The sequence below is a fragment of the Tetrao urogallus genome (assembly GCF_951394365.1).
Source record: "Tetrao urogallus genome assembly, chromosome: 5".
In the NCBI taxonomy this organism is placed as follows: Eukaryota; Metazoa; Chordata; class Aves; order Galliformes; family Phasianidae; genus Tetrao; species Tetrao urogallus.
In genome coordinates, this window is record NC_136818.1 from 48,471,902 (window position 1) to 48,487,902 (window position 16,001).

At 43.4% G+C, this 16,001-nt stretch overlaps 1 protein-coding gene across 1 annotated transcript; it reads left to right on the forward strand.

The window, feature by feature from the left end:
• Positions 1-1,299: 1,299 nt before the first annotated feature.
• LOC306946633 (lipase member M-like) lies at positions 1,300-12,617 on the forward strand (the record flags this gene model as incomplete). Its single annotated transcript, XM_079535725.1, has 9 exons — positions 1,300-1,431; positions 3,869-3,983; positions 4,884-5,082; positions 6,160-6,269; positions 7,576-7,712; positions 8,685-8,825; positions 9,544-9,615; positions 10,996-11,064; positions 12,384-12,617. The coding sequence occupies 9 exons, from the start codon at positions 1,300-1,302 to the stop codon at positions 12,615-12,617; spliced, it is 1,209 nt and encodes a 402-aa protein (XP_079391851.1).
• Between the last annotated feature and the right edge of the window lie 3,384 nt (positions 12,618-16,001).

Below are 16,001 nucleotides of genomic sequence, written 5' to 3' on the forward strand. Positions count from 1 at the left end.
GGCTTTTAGTCCCACTTACTGCTATGTGTGGAAAAAAAAATTACCCTCAAGATTACGCTGATAAATTTCTAGAAACTTTAAAACTTACTTTCATGAAATAACAAAAACCTTCAGAAGTTTTGAATGGCTTTCTTAATGTCTTTCTAGTAGTTTACTTCTTCACTATTTTTTTAATGAAGTATTTCTGTTAATCCCTTTTTGCCTCAGGTAAATATTTCCCTTTTCAGTGCTTTATAACATAGAAAGAATAGAAAGTAGTTCAAAGCTCACACAGTCAAAACTTCACCTCTGAAATTAATGAGGCAACTCCAAGTTTTGGCATGCACTAATTGGTGCACTTTATCTGATTTAGAAAGCACTAATCTTTAAGTGCCTTAAAGCATACCAGCTAAGCCAGATGACAATACAGTCAATAGGAAAAAGTATGCCTGAAAAGGACAATAATTTTCCTTTATAAAGTAGTTAGTCTGTAGAATGGCCAAAAAAAAAAAGTAGATCGGCCAAAGAAAAATGTGACACTTTGGCAACTGCAAAGTAAGCACACCAGAGTAAATCTGCATGGCAGTCTTAACATTGAGTGTATTTCCTATTTACTTAATTGTTCCAGTGACTCAAGGAGTGTGAAAGATTTAATTAAGAAAAACTAAGAGAACTGTAAACTCACTCCCTCATGAAGAAGTTGAGAGAGAACAGATTTCTTAGTTATCTGTTCCTAGCTCTCCAAATCTTGAAAGTCTTCTCCACTAACATCAGATAGTACACCGTTTTCACAACCTCTGTTCTGGTTCCTCAATGCTGATTACAAAGGCAGCTATGGCTAAAACCAACATGTAACAGCTGATTTTGCTTGTGTTCCACACAGCAAGGCACTAACTAGGTAGATTCCAGTCTGCAATTTCTGTTCAGCAAAAAGGCTTCCTCACATCAACCCTCCCCTCAAAAAAAAAACACAAGGGAAGGCACAATCTTAATCTTCAGGTGGTTAAGATGCACATTTACAGTAAGTAGGACTATATGTGAAAGAAAGGAAGGAACTCATGGCACAAATTGGCACTGTTGTTCAGCAGTAACATTCCTCTAGTCCTGTTCCACATCCTCCTGAAGCTCTTGACTAATTCCTTCCCCTGTTACATGACATTGACTGTAGACAGTCCCACCTTATGCAGGTATGTATTTCTGTGAACCCCTTAGGAAGCACACCTAAGACAACCTAGAGAGACTCAGGGCTTCCTGCAAAATTCCGCAGTTCTCTCTTCCTAAAGCAAGCATACTGCATCTGTTCTTTCACACAGCCCCAACATGTGGTGTCTCCTTGTGCTGCTGTGTTCCCAAGCCGTTGCCTTTTCAGCAGGATTCACAGCACTCCATGCTCTGAAATCAGAGGAAGGGCTGCACAGGAAGCAACGCAACCCTGAAGACCTCATGAACGTTGTAAGTTTTCTCATTTTCTCTGCATACCTTCTTAACATGTCTTTCACAACCCCACTACCCCACTGTACCGTCTCAAACAGGTCACGTGAGGAGGCTTAAAAACAGGCCTGCTCCTGTTGCCCACTTTCCCAACCTGCCTTTCCCAAAGCCACTGCATTAGATTCAGGACTGCAGTGAGGGCCAGCCCTCAATGCAGTGGGGACAGATGTTGTGGTGCAATGCACACAAATCACACTGGAATAGAACGTTCCAGCTCCCGCTCTTGGCTCAAAGGCCCAGCAACTCCCCAGAAGCTGCTGGAGAACTTGGAGATCCAGGCCACTGAATTTCAGCATCAGCAGCTGTAACTGTGAATAGCTCGCACAATGCACAATTTCAGCCTGAACAATAGGACTTCTCTGCCTGCATTTAGGGTGAACCCTAACAGACACATAATGAACATGTGTCTTATGACTGTGACTTTTGCTTGCACAGTCACCTCTCTCAACACATCTTGATGTTTTCAGCTAAAGCACAAGGAGGGAAAAGAGTGGGATCCTGTCAAGACAAAGATCCTTCCAGCTCTTAGGAAGGTAGAGAATACCTTCCTAAGAGAAAACTTGATGTCCAATCCAAACAAACTGAGCTGCTAGAGAGAAGTGGAGGCAGAGGTTTGTTTCTAGTCTCGATAGAAGTCCTTCTCTTCTGTAACAACTTGTTTGCTCAGTATAGTAGCACAGGAGGCTGAACCCCTCCTTCAACAAGTAGATTCTCACAACGCTAAGTAATTCAAGCCCCCTTGCTCTGACTCACCAGAACTGGCAAGATGTAAAAATAGGTGATATTTTGTAATAAGAGCTCCACCCTACATGGCTTACCTAACAATATTTTAGCAGGAAAGGACTCATTATGGACCAAAGACATCCCTTGGCACGGTCTTATACCAACACTACTGCATGTTTACTCTCTAGAAAGGTACCATCAGCACAACATGATCTGTTGTATTTGCTGTGGGAGCTGAGACAGTTTCCTTTTGGAGACAGCACCTGAGCATAGGGAGATCTGACTTCTCATGTTCCTCTCCCCAACGACCACGCTCAAATCTGTTTTCATTTTAGAATGTGTGGGTCTAAGGAGATATAATCTTTCAAGCTTTGTAATGCACTACATGCTAAACAAAGCCAAGCACTAACACAGAATCACAGAATTGTAGGGGTTGGAAGGGACCTCTAGAGATCATCGAGACCAACCCCCCTGCCAAAGCAGGTTCCCTACACCAGGTCGTACAGGTAGGCGTCCAGGCGAGTCTTGAACATCTCCAGAGAAGGAGACTCCACAACCCCCCTGGGCAGCCTGTTCCAGTGCTCCGTCACCCTCACCGTAAAGAAGTTCTTACGCACATTTGTGTGAAACTTCCTATGCCTGCCTGTCTTCCTCTGTCTCCACACAGCCATGCTCTAGGAAAAAGCCTTGCTGAAACACAATTCTGGCATTGTTAATGGGGACCAGGTGTGACCCAAGGGCAACCAAGTGCAGTACTCCACTTAGGCAAGCAGCTTAGTCACCCAGTATAGTTCTGCTTTGTCCCATACAGAGTCAGATACCAGACCACTACTCCCCTAAGCAGATGTGAAGAAAACTTTTGAGGCAACTTTTTACCAGACCTGTAATATTTAATTTTTGCCACAGTCCTTAGTAGCAATGGTCCTTACACTACTGTTACAGAACACCCCTATATCTATGTTGCTCAGCTTGTTTGCCCTTCAAAACAGGCAGGCTTCACCAGTCTAACATCATCATCCCTAAGCTCCAAAAGTACAAAGATGCATTCAGAAAAGGAGTGGAAAACATTGGGATGGACAGAAAACACTACTCCTGGGACAGTCCTAATACAGTACAGCATATTTAACACATTTAACCAAGCTCTAGAGTCCAGAAACAGTCTTATTTGCAGCACAAGCGATGTTTATCATCTCACCATCATTGTAACCTTGTGATTGTACAGGTACCACTGCCACAGTAATCACTAGCTAGCCAAAACCTAAACGGTAGCGTGGTATGTCAGGAACGCGCCAAGCGTAATTATGTGCTTCTGTCCAGGCAACCACATCTTTTGTTATTTCAATTTGAAAGATGAAGTACTGAAGAGCATCAACCACATCAACCAAAGGCAGCTCTTTTGCTCTCACCATTTTTGGTATCTTTCGACCATATATCCATCCATCCCCAAGAGAGAAATAGGTAGAGCATTGCTGACGTACAGGAGTCTTTGTAGAGTCCCTTACCACCAGTATAACATACAATAGTAGAGAATAAATCAGCAACACAACATCACATTCATCTTCCTGGCACATTCTTGGCTAGCTGCATATGCCTGAACAGAAGTAGCCTTCAGAGAGTTTCCACTCATCTCTACAGAGCAAATGCAAATTAACAAGTTCTCCTTGGCTTCCCACAGACTGAAATGATCAGATATCATGGATACCCCAGTGAAATGTATGAAGTTACTACAGAGGATGGATACATACTCGGTGTTTTCAGAATTCCCAATGGGAGGAACATGCAAAATACAGGTGCGGCAGTCATAGCACATAAGAAAAGTCTGTAATCCAACTCCAAGATCCCATCTGTCATGCTTGCACATGTTCCACACCTTCCCATCTTAGAAAAAGTAGCTAGCTCAATTCAGAATTTAGGTCACATCCCTTCTTCATAACCTATATTCAGGTTTCAAATTTCTCTCACTTCCCCCCCTATTCCCCCCCTCCCCCCTCCCCCCCCATGATTTCCTTGGACTCTCGTGTTCAGTACAACTGTTGGCAGTCTGGAAAAAAAATTCTGCCAATTAGTTCTTAAGCAATTCAGATTTAAAAAGAACCTTTCATTTAACATAATTAAGAAAAATGTTCTAAAAAAAAAAAAAAAGAAAAAGCAAACCAGAAAACCCCCACCTATTTTGACATAATATAAAAAAAGGCTCTCTGCCTCATGAAGGACAGCTAACCTACTGTCAAGAAGATGAATGTTCTGTAACATCCTGTTGGTGAGAAACATATTATTTGTTGATCAGAAATATTAAGAAAAACTGAAAAACTATAATGAAAGTTTGTACCTGGAATTCAAGGCCAAAAATACAGGACAGCACTGCTCTGTTTCTTGCTCATATTTTGTTGCCTCAATATGTAATTTTGTCTTCAATCTTTCATTTTTAGAAATTGAGGGATCTGTAGATTGTTGATTTTGGGGGGAAGGGGAGAAGGGGCGGGAAGAATGTGGGCACAGGACACAGGCCATCTAAATGTATTCTTCACTTAAGTCCTCCAGGCATCTTACCCCAAAATGCTTGGGCAGCATTCATCAATTTCTTGAAGAAATAATAGTTTAAAAACTTTCTGTAAAATCATACTGTGTTTTGAGTACTTTTAATTTATTGCTATGGCATAAAAATAAATAAAAACACTCTTCTTTTCCAGGGCAAAAGCCAGCAGTCTTGCTGCACCACGGTACTTTTGCAGACTGTACTTACTGGATTGCTAACCTGCCCAACAACAGTCTCGGCTTCATCCTTGCAGATGCTGGCTATGATGTTTGGCTGGGAAACAGCCGAGGAAACACCTGGTCTTTGAAACACAAGACTCTTAAAACATGCCAGAAAGAGTTCTGGCAGTTCAGGTACTCTGTGGAGAAGGACTATCCAAAGAAAGCAACCTTCAGTGGACTAACAACTTTGGGCAACTAATACTGAGATGTAGGATCTGTACCCTTCAGGCTAGTGATTTTCATGTAACCTGACTTAAAATGGGACAGACAATACCCAAGAGCACCAGACCAATTCCTTCTGGATGCATCTACTTCTAGGAATGATATGGCTAGGTGACCTGGGCAGGTCTTTCTGGAATCAGCAAACAAAGAAGCAAAGATGGAAGTACACAGGCACCCCACCATTTTTGTACATATGTAGTGCTTGTTCCTCTGAGGAAAACATTCCCAGAACTAGGAGGCATTTGTAACCTTGAGATCTCTCACTTGGTGTCATTACTCCAAGTGCAGACAGGAGAGAATAATGCTCAGTTAAGCAATGAAATCTGATCCATGGCAATAGACATTAACTGAAAGAGAAATGTGTTTTGTTACTGAAACACAATGGAAAGCATAATAAGATAGCAGAGCAGCAAGATCATAGGCTGCAGGAAATGAGAAGCTACTTAGATGTAAGAGCAGTAGGTGCAGAAATAAAAGAAAGCAACTGTTTACCTTCAAAAGACCTGTAAGGTACTCAGGTATGCAGGAATCTCCAGATGAGATTAATTCACCTCCACTGCCAACCCTGAAGTAAAATCTGGGAAGGAGTGGATCCTAGCCCAACCCTTTCTGGTCACTCAGGATTTTTGCGTGCACCTGTGCTCCCTAGGTTGGCCTCGCCTTCCTACCAGGTGCTCAATCACTGCTTCAAGCTGTGACTCAGCATTTCCACTGCAGTTACCCCTGCTAGTGAGAGTACTTAAATCTGTTCCCACAAGAGCCCCAGCTAGTGAACAGAATGGGTACCTTCTCAGTAGAGAGAGCAAGGCATTAGGCAGCTCTTCAGTACAATCGCATCCTTTTGTTTTCTTCCCCAGCTCACAGAAAAGAATACAGACTAAGTGTGCATTTGAACTTAGCTCAGTGCTAAGGAAAACTGACCTTCAACAATTCACACTGTGATAAACAACCTGCCCCTCTGACAGCTTTTGTTTTTCTCCCCTGTAGCTTCGATGAGATAGGTAAATACGATCTCCCGGCTGAGCTGTACTTCATCATGAATAAAACTGGACAGAAGAATGTATATTATGTTAGTCACTCAGAAGGTTCAACTGCAGGTAATGTTACGATTGCCTGGCTATGAAATAGTTAGCATCATTACCTGACCAGAGTGTGCTTCTCTCTGTCAACTAGCTTTCTGTCTCATAAAAAAGTTAAGGGAGAAATACTTTCTAACTTGATACTTGAAAAATATGGGAAACTTTCCTGCTAACTGTTCTGTCTGATACAAGCAAGCAAAACAGAATCCAGAAATGCTTTAAATTCAGTAACTAAGGGCTATTGATACATAAAAGCTACTATTTACCAGGTGCACTGCACCACAGTTTGCTAAATATCCTTTCTTATTACTCTGTAGCCATTCATTGTTACTTTTTCCAGAGTCTTCCAGCAAACAGATACTTTTCACGAAGTATCAGCAACAAGGAGCTTTGATTAACCTCAGATTTTAAGATGCATGTGTCCAATCCTCATGGATTGAATGTAAATGTTAAACGCAATATATGAAACAGTATAAGAGTCCATAAAACAGTTTGAGAAGAAAAGCAGAACTTACATACTACTAAGTCTCATAATTTAACAAGAGACATTTAAGGTATAGTTTATCTATGACTATAATGCACCACTACTGACTATTTCTAAACCACTGAGGAGATATCTGGGGGAAGTTGTATGTGTCTTTCTTACTAGAATATTATTTTCCTTTCCTCTTATAAGAGCATTCTAAGTGTGTGTCTTTGGCAGCACAAATCACCCAGGCCAAGACATCTCTGCCCTTATCCACAGGTAAATCTGTTTTAGGCAACCAGCTAAAATTGTCACCAAATCTGCCAGTGGAGAAATTTGGATGTGTTCAGAAAACAGGATAAGATATACCCCTTTGTGTTTCTCACTTCTTTCTTCCTTCCTCATACTGTTCCTTTATGTGTGCGTATTCACGCTCACCTGAGTTTGCATGTTACAAGTCAAAAATTGTGTTCTTAATGTCTCAGCCTTCATATATTTATTACATGATGGTATGCCATCATAAACATAGTCTTTTAGAGACTGCAGGGTGAAAAAATTATTATTTTATTAGAATTTGGGGAACTTTAAGGGAACCTGAATTCCAAAAATTGGATGGATGCATCATCTCTCAAAAAGTGGCTTAAACTTGCCAGTTCTGAGAATTTTTGGATATGCTCTAATGAAGATCCTCAGGAAAAAAAATATCTCAATCAGAATTAAAAAGAATCAAATACTTTCCTTACGTAAGGAAAGAGGATGGTAATACAGTCTCATTTCTTGTTTGTCATCTATGCTTTTATGTATTTGGTCTGTGAAAGGTCTCATCACTAACTTGATTTCTGTCTTTTGCGTTTGCAGGCTTTATAGCACTTTCTACTTATCCAGAGTTGGCACAAAGGGTGAAAATGTTCTTTGCTTTAGGACCAGTACTCACTGTCACACACGCTACCAGTCCCTTTGTAACATTTGCACGTCTTCCTCAGCCAGTGATCAATGTATGTCATTCCTTCTTCTGAAAGACCTGAATGCCTGCTCTGTCTGTGTTGGACTCACTCAGTCTAGACTGATTTTCAAGGAGGCAATGAGTTAAGATTGAATTTAGGGTATCAAACTGTTGATAAAGCTGATAGGCTTCAGACCTTCCATGGAACAAAATTACAAATCTTGATGCAACAAATTTTTAGAATTTCTTTAGGAAAATTTGCATGTTGTACCATTGTTTGTTAAAATCCAATAATTTTGAATGACACTCACAAATATCATAAAGAAAAGTTGTGTACGTACTCTACTAACTTAAGTCTTAAGCTCAAGTAGAAAACTACAAATATTTCACAACTTAAATTCATTAGATATGCAGTTGCTTTATGCTTGTGAAATATTGACCTATAAAATGATATAGGAAATGTAAAGAGTTATGTATGTTTCATACCATAATTTGCCAACTTAATAGTATATTCTGGGAATGATAGAAATCTCCTGTATGTCAAAATGCAGGAGTATCTGCTTTTTCTTCCCAAGTTGTACCAATTATGTGAAAATACAGTGCACAGCTCTCTACAGTGCTCAACTCTTGCACTTGACTCCCCCTCTTTGCTAAGTATCAGTGCTCAAATTACAGGTTTGTGCACCTGCCTGAAAGAAGTTTTAGGGCACAGGGGGTCTTCCTGTAGTCTACAGCTGTGACTGAAATCAATAGGCCTATCTCACTTAAGTCTGCACTCTGTAAACAGATGGATAGCAACCTCCAGGACACGTACAAAGTACAAAGTACAAAGTACAAAGTACAAAGAGACAGGAGGAATGCATGGTGTATTCTGGGGAAAAATTCACTTTAAATGACAATGGAAGGACAAGCAGTTTGAGCTAGCTTAGTTAAGAGGCTACAGTACTAGAGTAGAGAGAGAGGCAATTTGCTGCATGATATAATCCTGCAACAAGATAAAGTTTCCCACTCTTATGCCCTTCAGTTGGTCCTTGGTTACAAAGGAGCTCTTCATCAGAATGAACTGCTGAGAAGGCTTGCAATACAGCTGTGCACACCTCTGCAAAAAGTTTGTGCCAATATCCTCTACTCCATAGCCGGCGGCAGAGCGCAAAACCTGAACACGGTAAGCATGTCCAAGAGCACATTAATGTCTGTAGAATGGAGGCAATTTTGGAGGAAAGTGATTTTTCTGCCCTGTGTCTATATACAATTGCCAGGAACATAAAGAAATATGTTGCACTTTTCAAATAATTCCAGCCAGGACCTCTGCTGCTGATGAAATGGGCCACTTGTATTCAATTCACACAAGGGAGAAAGGAAAACAGTTTTTTGGTTTGGTTTGGTTTTGGTTTTTGTTTGTTTTTTTTTGGAAGACCTTCTGCATCTCTCTTCTCACTGTTTTTTGCTCTCTGACACTCATTATTTAACAAGTCCTCCCATAAAAAGCTCTTACATATGTGATCTCATTATGTTCACACAAGTAGTCTATTAATAACCTTCTTCCTCTCATGATTAAGCAGAACTCTACTTATAATCATCAGGCAAACTGTAAAAACTGGGAAACAATCAATCCATGTTTATTCCTCACATGCAGTTTTCCATGCAACTAATCTATAATGTAGGAAAGACTCTTTCATAAGGATAAAACTCAACATACTCATTCCTTGTGTACAATCATATCACCTGAGAGTTTACCATCAATTTTGTTTAATATTTAAAAAACATCCTCTACACTAATAGGGGATATAACACAGCAGCGTTGTGTTGCTAAGGTCTTTCTCAGATTTATTCTGTCACAGCATTGGATCCCTGCCTTTATAACATTTTTGCTTTCTCTCCAGAGTCGAATAGATGTATACGTAGGACATTACCCAGCTGGAACATCAGTACAGAATATAATACATTGGCATCAGGTATAACTGCATACTGAAATATAAGCACTCACTACAGCTTTTTATGCAGCTGACAGGCCATGGGGAACTCCAGAGGCAGCGGTTCTGGGAAATTCCCACCATATCTTCTCAAATAACACCCTAAGCAGATGCCACTGCAGGAGCACTGCTTCCCACACCATTACCCTAACTGAGCTTTTGGTATCAGGCAAAGAGATTTCCCCAGGGCACATCAGGCCTCTCTGCAGTTGGGCTCCAGTGGCTTCCTGCCTCCAGCTTTGTTTTTGCCTTGAAAGCTGCAGAAGAGCACTCAAGCACAGCCTGGGCACTTGGCAGGCAGTAGGAGGACAGTGGAAACCTGAGCATGCGGGGGTGAGCCAGAACAAAGATATGATCCAGGTTTCAGCTCTCTCCCGGAGGGTTAACTGCAGCCTGGATCATCCCCCAGAGCCCAGTCAGCCACACACAGGCTTCTGCTGGGACAATGGGAAAGTGGAGAACAGCCTTTTCAGCTGGCATCCTACTCTCAGACCTGAGTTTGAACCAGAACATGGCAAGAGAGTGCCAGCTCAGAAGCACAGCACTGTGACTGTTTCTGCCAGCACTACATAGAGTTCAAATCTCCAGCATCCAGACCATCAGCAACCAGATTTGGCAAATGGAAGCAAGGTAGCAGATTTCTATAGCATCCTCAATTACTCAGACCTTCAACTCAGCCCATGTGGGAACAACTGAGGAAGAGCTCCATAATGGCCTCTCACCTTTCATTCTCTAAAACCACTCACTAATCAAATTACTAATCAGGTCTGAATTTTAAAAGGGCACTCACCTTTCCAGAAGGACAGAGTCAATTGAATTCCTTTTTATAACAAAACAGATTCAAGAGGACTACTGCTAAGTGACAAACTAATTGCAATCCACCTGTAGAAGCTGAACTCTGGTAGGAATAACAGTGTGTCTGGAAAGGTCACCATTACTGTGAGCAGATCAGACCCCACTGACCCACAAATGATGCGTCGTTGTGATGTGTGATGTGAGGAGATACCATAGATCACACCACACAACTAACAATAGCCCTGACAGGTTCTAGACAGGTCCTCTTCCCAGTGTGAGAACTGGACACAGCCCCACGTCACAACTAACTGAAGTGACTCCAACCAAATTTGAAAAACAAACCATCCCAATGGTGACAGCTGGGGAACAGGACGTAATCTTTGCAAGGGTAAAGGTGACAAAGCCACTCATCCCATCCTATGGCCCATCCCAGGAAAGCCTGCAACTGGAGGAAGGGCCAGGAGGAGTCTGATCCTTGTGTTCAATCACAGGGAAGAAAAATACCACCAGCGCTCTGCTCTGTCTCTTAACGCTTTCATTTTATCTGTCCTTGTTCAATATCTGCAGCTATCCCATACGGACAGATTCCAGGCTTACGACTACGGCTCAAGGATAAACATGCAGAAGTACAACCAGGTAAGGCAATGTGGTTTTCCTGGGAACATCTCCTTGGGTCCTGACAAAGCTAAGAACACATGACTTCAACTGCTGCAGAAAGAAGGAGATAATGTTTCACCTGAACCTAATACTACTAAGCACAAAAGGCACAGACAGTTCCTTGCAGACAGCTAATAGAAGTTCCTGTTGCTTTCCCTACTGATGCAGTCCAGTGATATGTTCATTTACCTGCCATTCCCAAAGGACCACATCCATGTCCTAGAACAGGATGAGTGTGGGACAGCACCTCTTCCCAAGAAATACCCAACCCTCACCTTTAAGTAGAACACCAGCTTGGCCAAAAAAGCAAACAAACAAAAAGGAGAGAGAAAAGGAAATGCATCTCTTGCCTTGATTTTGAGAAGGTTCTTACCCCCAAAATAAAATGGGAGGGATGCTGCAGAACAGCATAGTGAAGAATGCTGTGGCAAACTAGTGTATACTCTAAGGAAAAAAGGAGATGGACAAAAATTCGTTACTCAGAAATGCTGCACTCCTGCAACACTGACAATTTATCTGACAGTTTTTTGAGATTTAAACTGACTTGTTGACTTCTAGTGGTAATTTCTATGTCAGAGCACGCTATTTGGTGGGTGATATGCTATTTTATAGGCAGAGAAATATCCCAAAGGTTTATCAGGCATTTTCCATCCACTTGTGGTGTTCAAATACAAAGAATTGGATGAAGTTCTATTCCCGATATAAGTTTAGGAAACTGTCAAGGAAAAAAAAAAAAAAAAAAAAAAAAGCAAAACAAAACCCTGGGCTGAGAAGATCCCTGCTCTGCTCTGTATTTGGTCAGTTTCCTCTGTGATAACACGCAAGTAGCTTCACTGGCTATTACTCCCTAAGTAGCTATGATGTAGCTATGACTGAGAGAGCATTTGGTTTGACACAAGACAACTAAAATTCTTTCTCACTGTGCCACATAAAAGCGTGAAAAGAGAAAAAAAAAAAAAAAAAAGAATGGGACACATGAACACCTCTTCAGTTCTCTCCTGATAAAAAGAAACCCTGCTCTTTCCACATCCCTATCTATGATCAGAATAAGCAGGTATCAAAGTTCAGGACAACTCACAGCCATGCACTGAAGAAAAGTCTAGAAATAGGATAGATCATTCTGTTCCATGATATGTAGGGACTGGAGCTAGGAAAATATGCATTAAGAGAGCAGACTTGATCCCTATTCCTTTCCTGTAGTGAGTGCAGAAGAGAAACAAACCTCTGCACAGAATCCTTTTTCTAAACACAGCTTCTGATATAACAGCATTCACTCAGATGTCCTCCCTTTCTTACAGCCTACTCCTCCTGCATACGAGATAGAGAAGATAAGCACGCCCATTGCCGTTTGGAGCGGTGGACAAGACAAATTTGCAGATCCCAAGGACATAACAAAGCTACTTTCTAGGATTAATAATCTCTATTACCATGAGAATTTTCCTTTCTGGGGACATCTCGATTTTGTATGGGGCCTTGATGCAGCCGAGAAAATGTATATGAAAATTGCTGAACTAATTAGAAAACAGCCTTAAAGATTCATACAGGAAGTTCCTTCATCCAGCAAAGCCCTCAAAGATTTCTATTTAGCAGTAGAATATAGGCATAGGGATTGGTATAGGGGTTTATTTCTTTCTTGCATTGTATCTCAGGGCTTTATGGTATTTTGGTGAAGGCGGGTAGGTAGATAGGGTAAGGTATGTTAGGAAGGTAAGAAACACAAAGATGACCACTGAATATACAATTGAGAAGGCAGCATGAGTTACTTTGAAATATTTTAACAGTTACAGGGCTGATTTTGCTACAAACAAGCTTTTATCTCCCTTGTATACTAATATTATATATTCCATTTGAGACAGGGGTGTTATCATATGAAAACATTAAAATTGGATATAGTCATTTCTCTGTTTGAGTATTACCGATCTTTGCTTAAATTAAATCATTATCCTCTTCTTCAAGTCCTTGGCCTGTTTTTATTTTCTCACATTCTCAAGAGCAGCAAGCCTGAACCCCAAGATCTTCTGTCATAAGGCTACCCTAGCATTTGAACAGTTTGCCTTTTTAGCCCAAATACCAAGGGATTCCTCCAAGGGATACCTCTCAAAACTTATGTTGGGGGGAAACCACTTTCTGCTAACCACTTGTTAAAGAGATGCAGATACTCTCTCATCTTTCATGCCCACATATCAGCAACTCTCTTGTTCACTCCCTGAGTACAAAGAGAATAAACATCTCTATAACTATAACCTGGCAACTGAGGATTGAGGCGATGCAGCTGTATCAGGCATCATGCACATCGAGGACTAGAGCACCCATCTCAAGAAACATTCCTGATATTGTCAGTAAAGTTGTTTCGGGATCTTTTAACTTCTCAGCTCATTATGTCCACATATTATGCCATTCACCTACAGAACAATCCAGAAGGTGAAAGATCACACCAAGGCTTCATCAATATACTCCAAGATAGAGTAACTCAGGTGCTGTGGGTGTTTCTGGGTGCAGGGCTAAGGCCAGATTCCTCAAACAAGATTTGCAGCAAATGAAATCCATTTGATCGTTGTCTGGAGACAGTCATCAATATAAAAACAAAACAAGTTTGTCTCATGTAACAGACAAAATATATGCAAAGGAGATGAATCACCTTGTCTAACACCTACCACTGGGAACTCAACTCAAACATATGGAGAGCTTTATAGTCCAAAACCTAGAGTGGACTCTCACCCATACCACATCAGCTGCCAGCTCTCAGCAGCCTGACCACCTCAGAGAATTTTGAACAGACCTACTCCTGCTCCTCAGGGAGCACAGGAGACATAGCACTGACCCCAGTACAAACATGAGCTAGCTTAGATCCTCCTTTGACAGAGCACATCACTCTGTCCCACTAAAGAAAGCCAAGGACAGTTGATGGGGACCATTCCTGGGTGATGAAAGAAGGCGAATATAGCAGCTCTTCAAAAGCCAGTGGTGTGGATACAGAGCTAAGACCAAGCTCACACAGCCTGGAAGTGGATACCAAGAGGTACTCAAGGAAATGAGCTTCTCCAGAGAGCCTTTTCGTGTTCAACTAGAAGAAGTAGTCACATATATACTCTGCAAGAGGTCACAGGGAAGCATTTGCGTAATGAGTAAAACACTGTTCGGAAAAGAAAGCAACTAGTTTAACACCATCTCCAACCCAAGATTTACTATGGGTTGCCAAAATTGCTTACAGAAGACAAAAACCCTTCCAAACAATTAGATAGGCTTGACACTTGATGGTAATGATTCTCACAAACAATAATTATCTTCATGTTAGAATCCACTAGGAACACAATCCTGTAATGGCTTGTGTCAGCACAAAAAAAAAGCATTAATCTTTTACATGTTCTGTCAATAGACTGTTAGCTATGCAGACTACATCCCTGCATTGCTATGAGAAGTCCTTGCTCCTCTGGACCCACTCCATCAGCTTCTCATCCTTCTTCTGCTGGAGGCCCCAGGCCTGTACACAGAATTCCAGATGGGACCTCAGATGGGCAGAATAGAAGGGGACAATCCCTTCCCTCTCCCAGCTGCCATCCCTCTGTTGATGCAGCCCAGGATACAGTTGGCCTATGGGCTGCAAGCCCACACTGCTGGCTCACGTCCAGCTTTTCATCCACCAGGACTCCAAGCCCTCATCCACAGGGCTGCTCTCAAGAAGCTCTTCTCCCAGTCTGAATGTCTGGGATTGCCCTGATTACAGTATCTTACTCTTGGCCTTGTTGAACCTTGTTAGGTTCCCACGCACTTATTCTTCAAGCCTGTTCAGGTCCTTCTAGATTGTTAACGTGATTCTAACTTCAGCTCTGCAGCCTTGAAGACCTTCCAGCAACAAGTGTATCCCAGCAAATGCCACATGTAGAGCATAGATGGGCAGGCAGGACAGCAAGGGACACCTGCACTGCATTTGTATCTGCCCAGCCCTTGTTCCACTCTGCGGGAGAGAGGCTCTCCTGTCCAGCAATAATCCACCCTCTCGAGTGCAAGCCATGTGCTGAGCACTGCATCGTCACTGAAACCTCTCTTTATCCAGACTCTTCCCTCAGACGGTTAGCAACCGCTGTTGCTCCTTACCTAAAGGAGGTTTAGATTTGCCCGAATGAACCGCGTGCGCCCACTGCTATATTCGGGCACATGTGGAGGTACTGAAGCGGTGCCTGCCCTGCCCTACGGAGCTTGGAAGGGATGCGGCTCCAGGCGCCCGGCGTGGGGCAGCAGCTCGCTACCGTGCTGTAACGGCCGCCACGGGCGCACGGCGGCGCCCCGGCCGCTGGGCATGCAGGCAGCGGCCCTGCCGCGCTGCCCGGCGCCGCACAGGCTCCTCCCTTCGCCCCGCACCGCGCCGTGACCCGGGCCGGCTGCGGCAGCGCGGGGGGCTGCGCTGCGCTCCTCTCCGCGGCGCCGACGGAGTGCGGGAGAGGCCCAGGCCGCCTCCGCTGCCTGGCGTCTTCTCTTTGTCTCTCGCCGGGGTCGGCCACGCGCGTGCGAGACTCGGCAGCCGCTGACGGAGAGCGGCCCGGCTCGGCGGTAAGCAGCCGCCACCTCCCCCGGCCTCCCTCCCTGCCTCCCTCCCGCTGCTTTCCGTCGGTGCTCGCTAAGGGGAAAGAGGTCGCGCCACGCCGCGCCACGCCGTGCCTTCCCGGGTGCGCGGCCCCATCAGCCCAGCCGCCTCCCGTCCCCTGCCCTGCCCTGCCCTGCCCTGCCCGCTCTCAGGTGTCGGCAGCCCGCGGGCCACAACGGCTCCGGGCCACCCCGCCGAGGCGGGCGGAGCCGCGCTCACTGACAGCCTGCCGGGGCCGCCGCGTGTGCCCGCAAGGAGCCGTCAGCGCCTGGCCCGGCTGTGGAGGAAAGCACTGCCTATGCCTGCATTCCATTTGTAAATCGTTCCCGTCCCC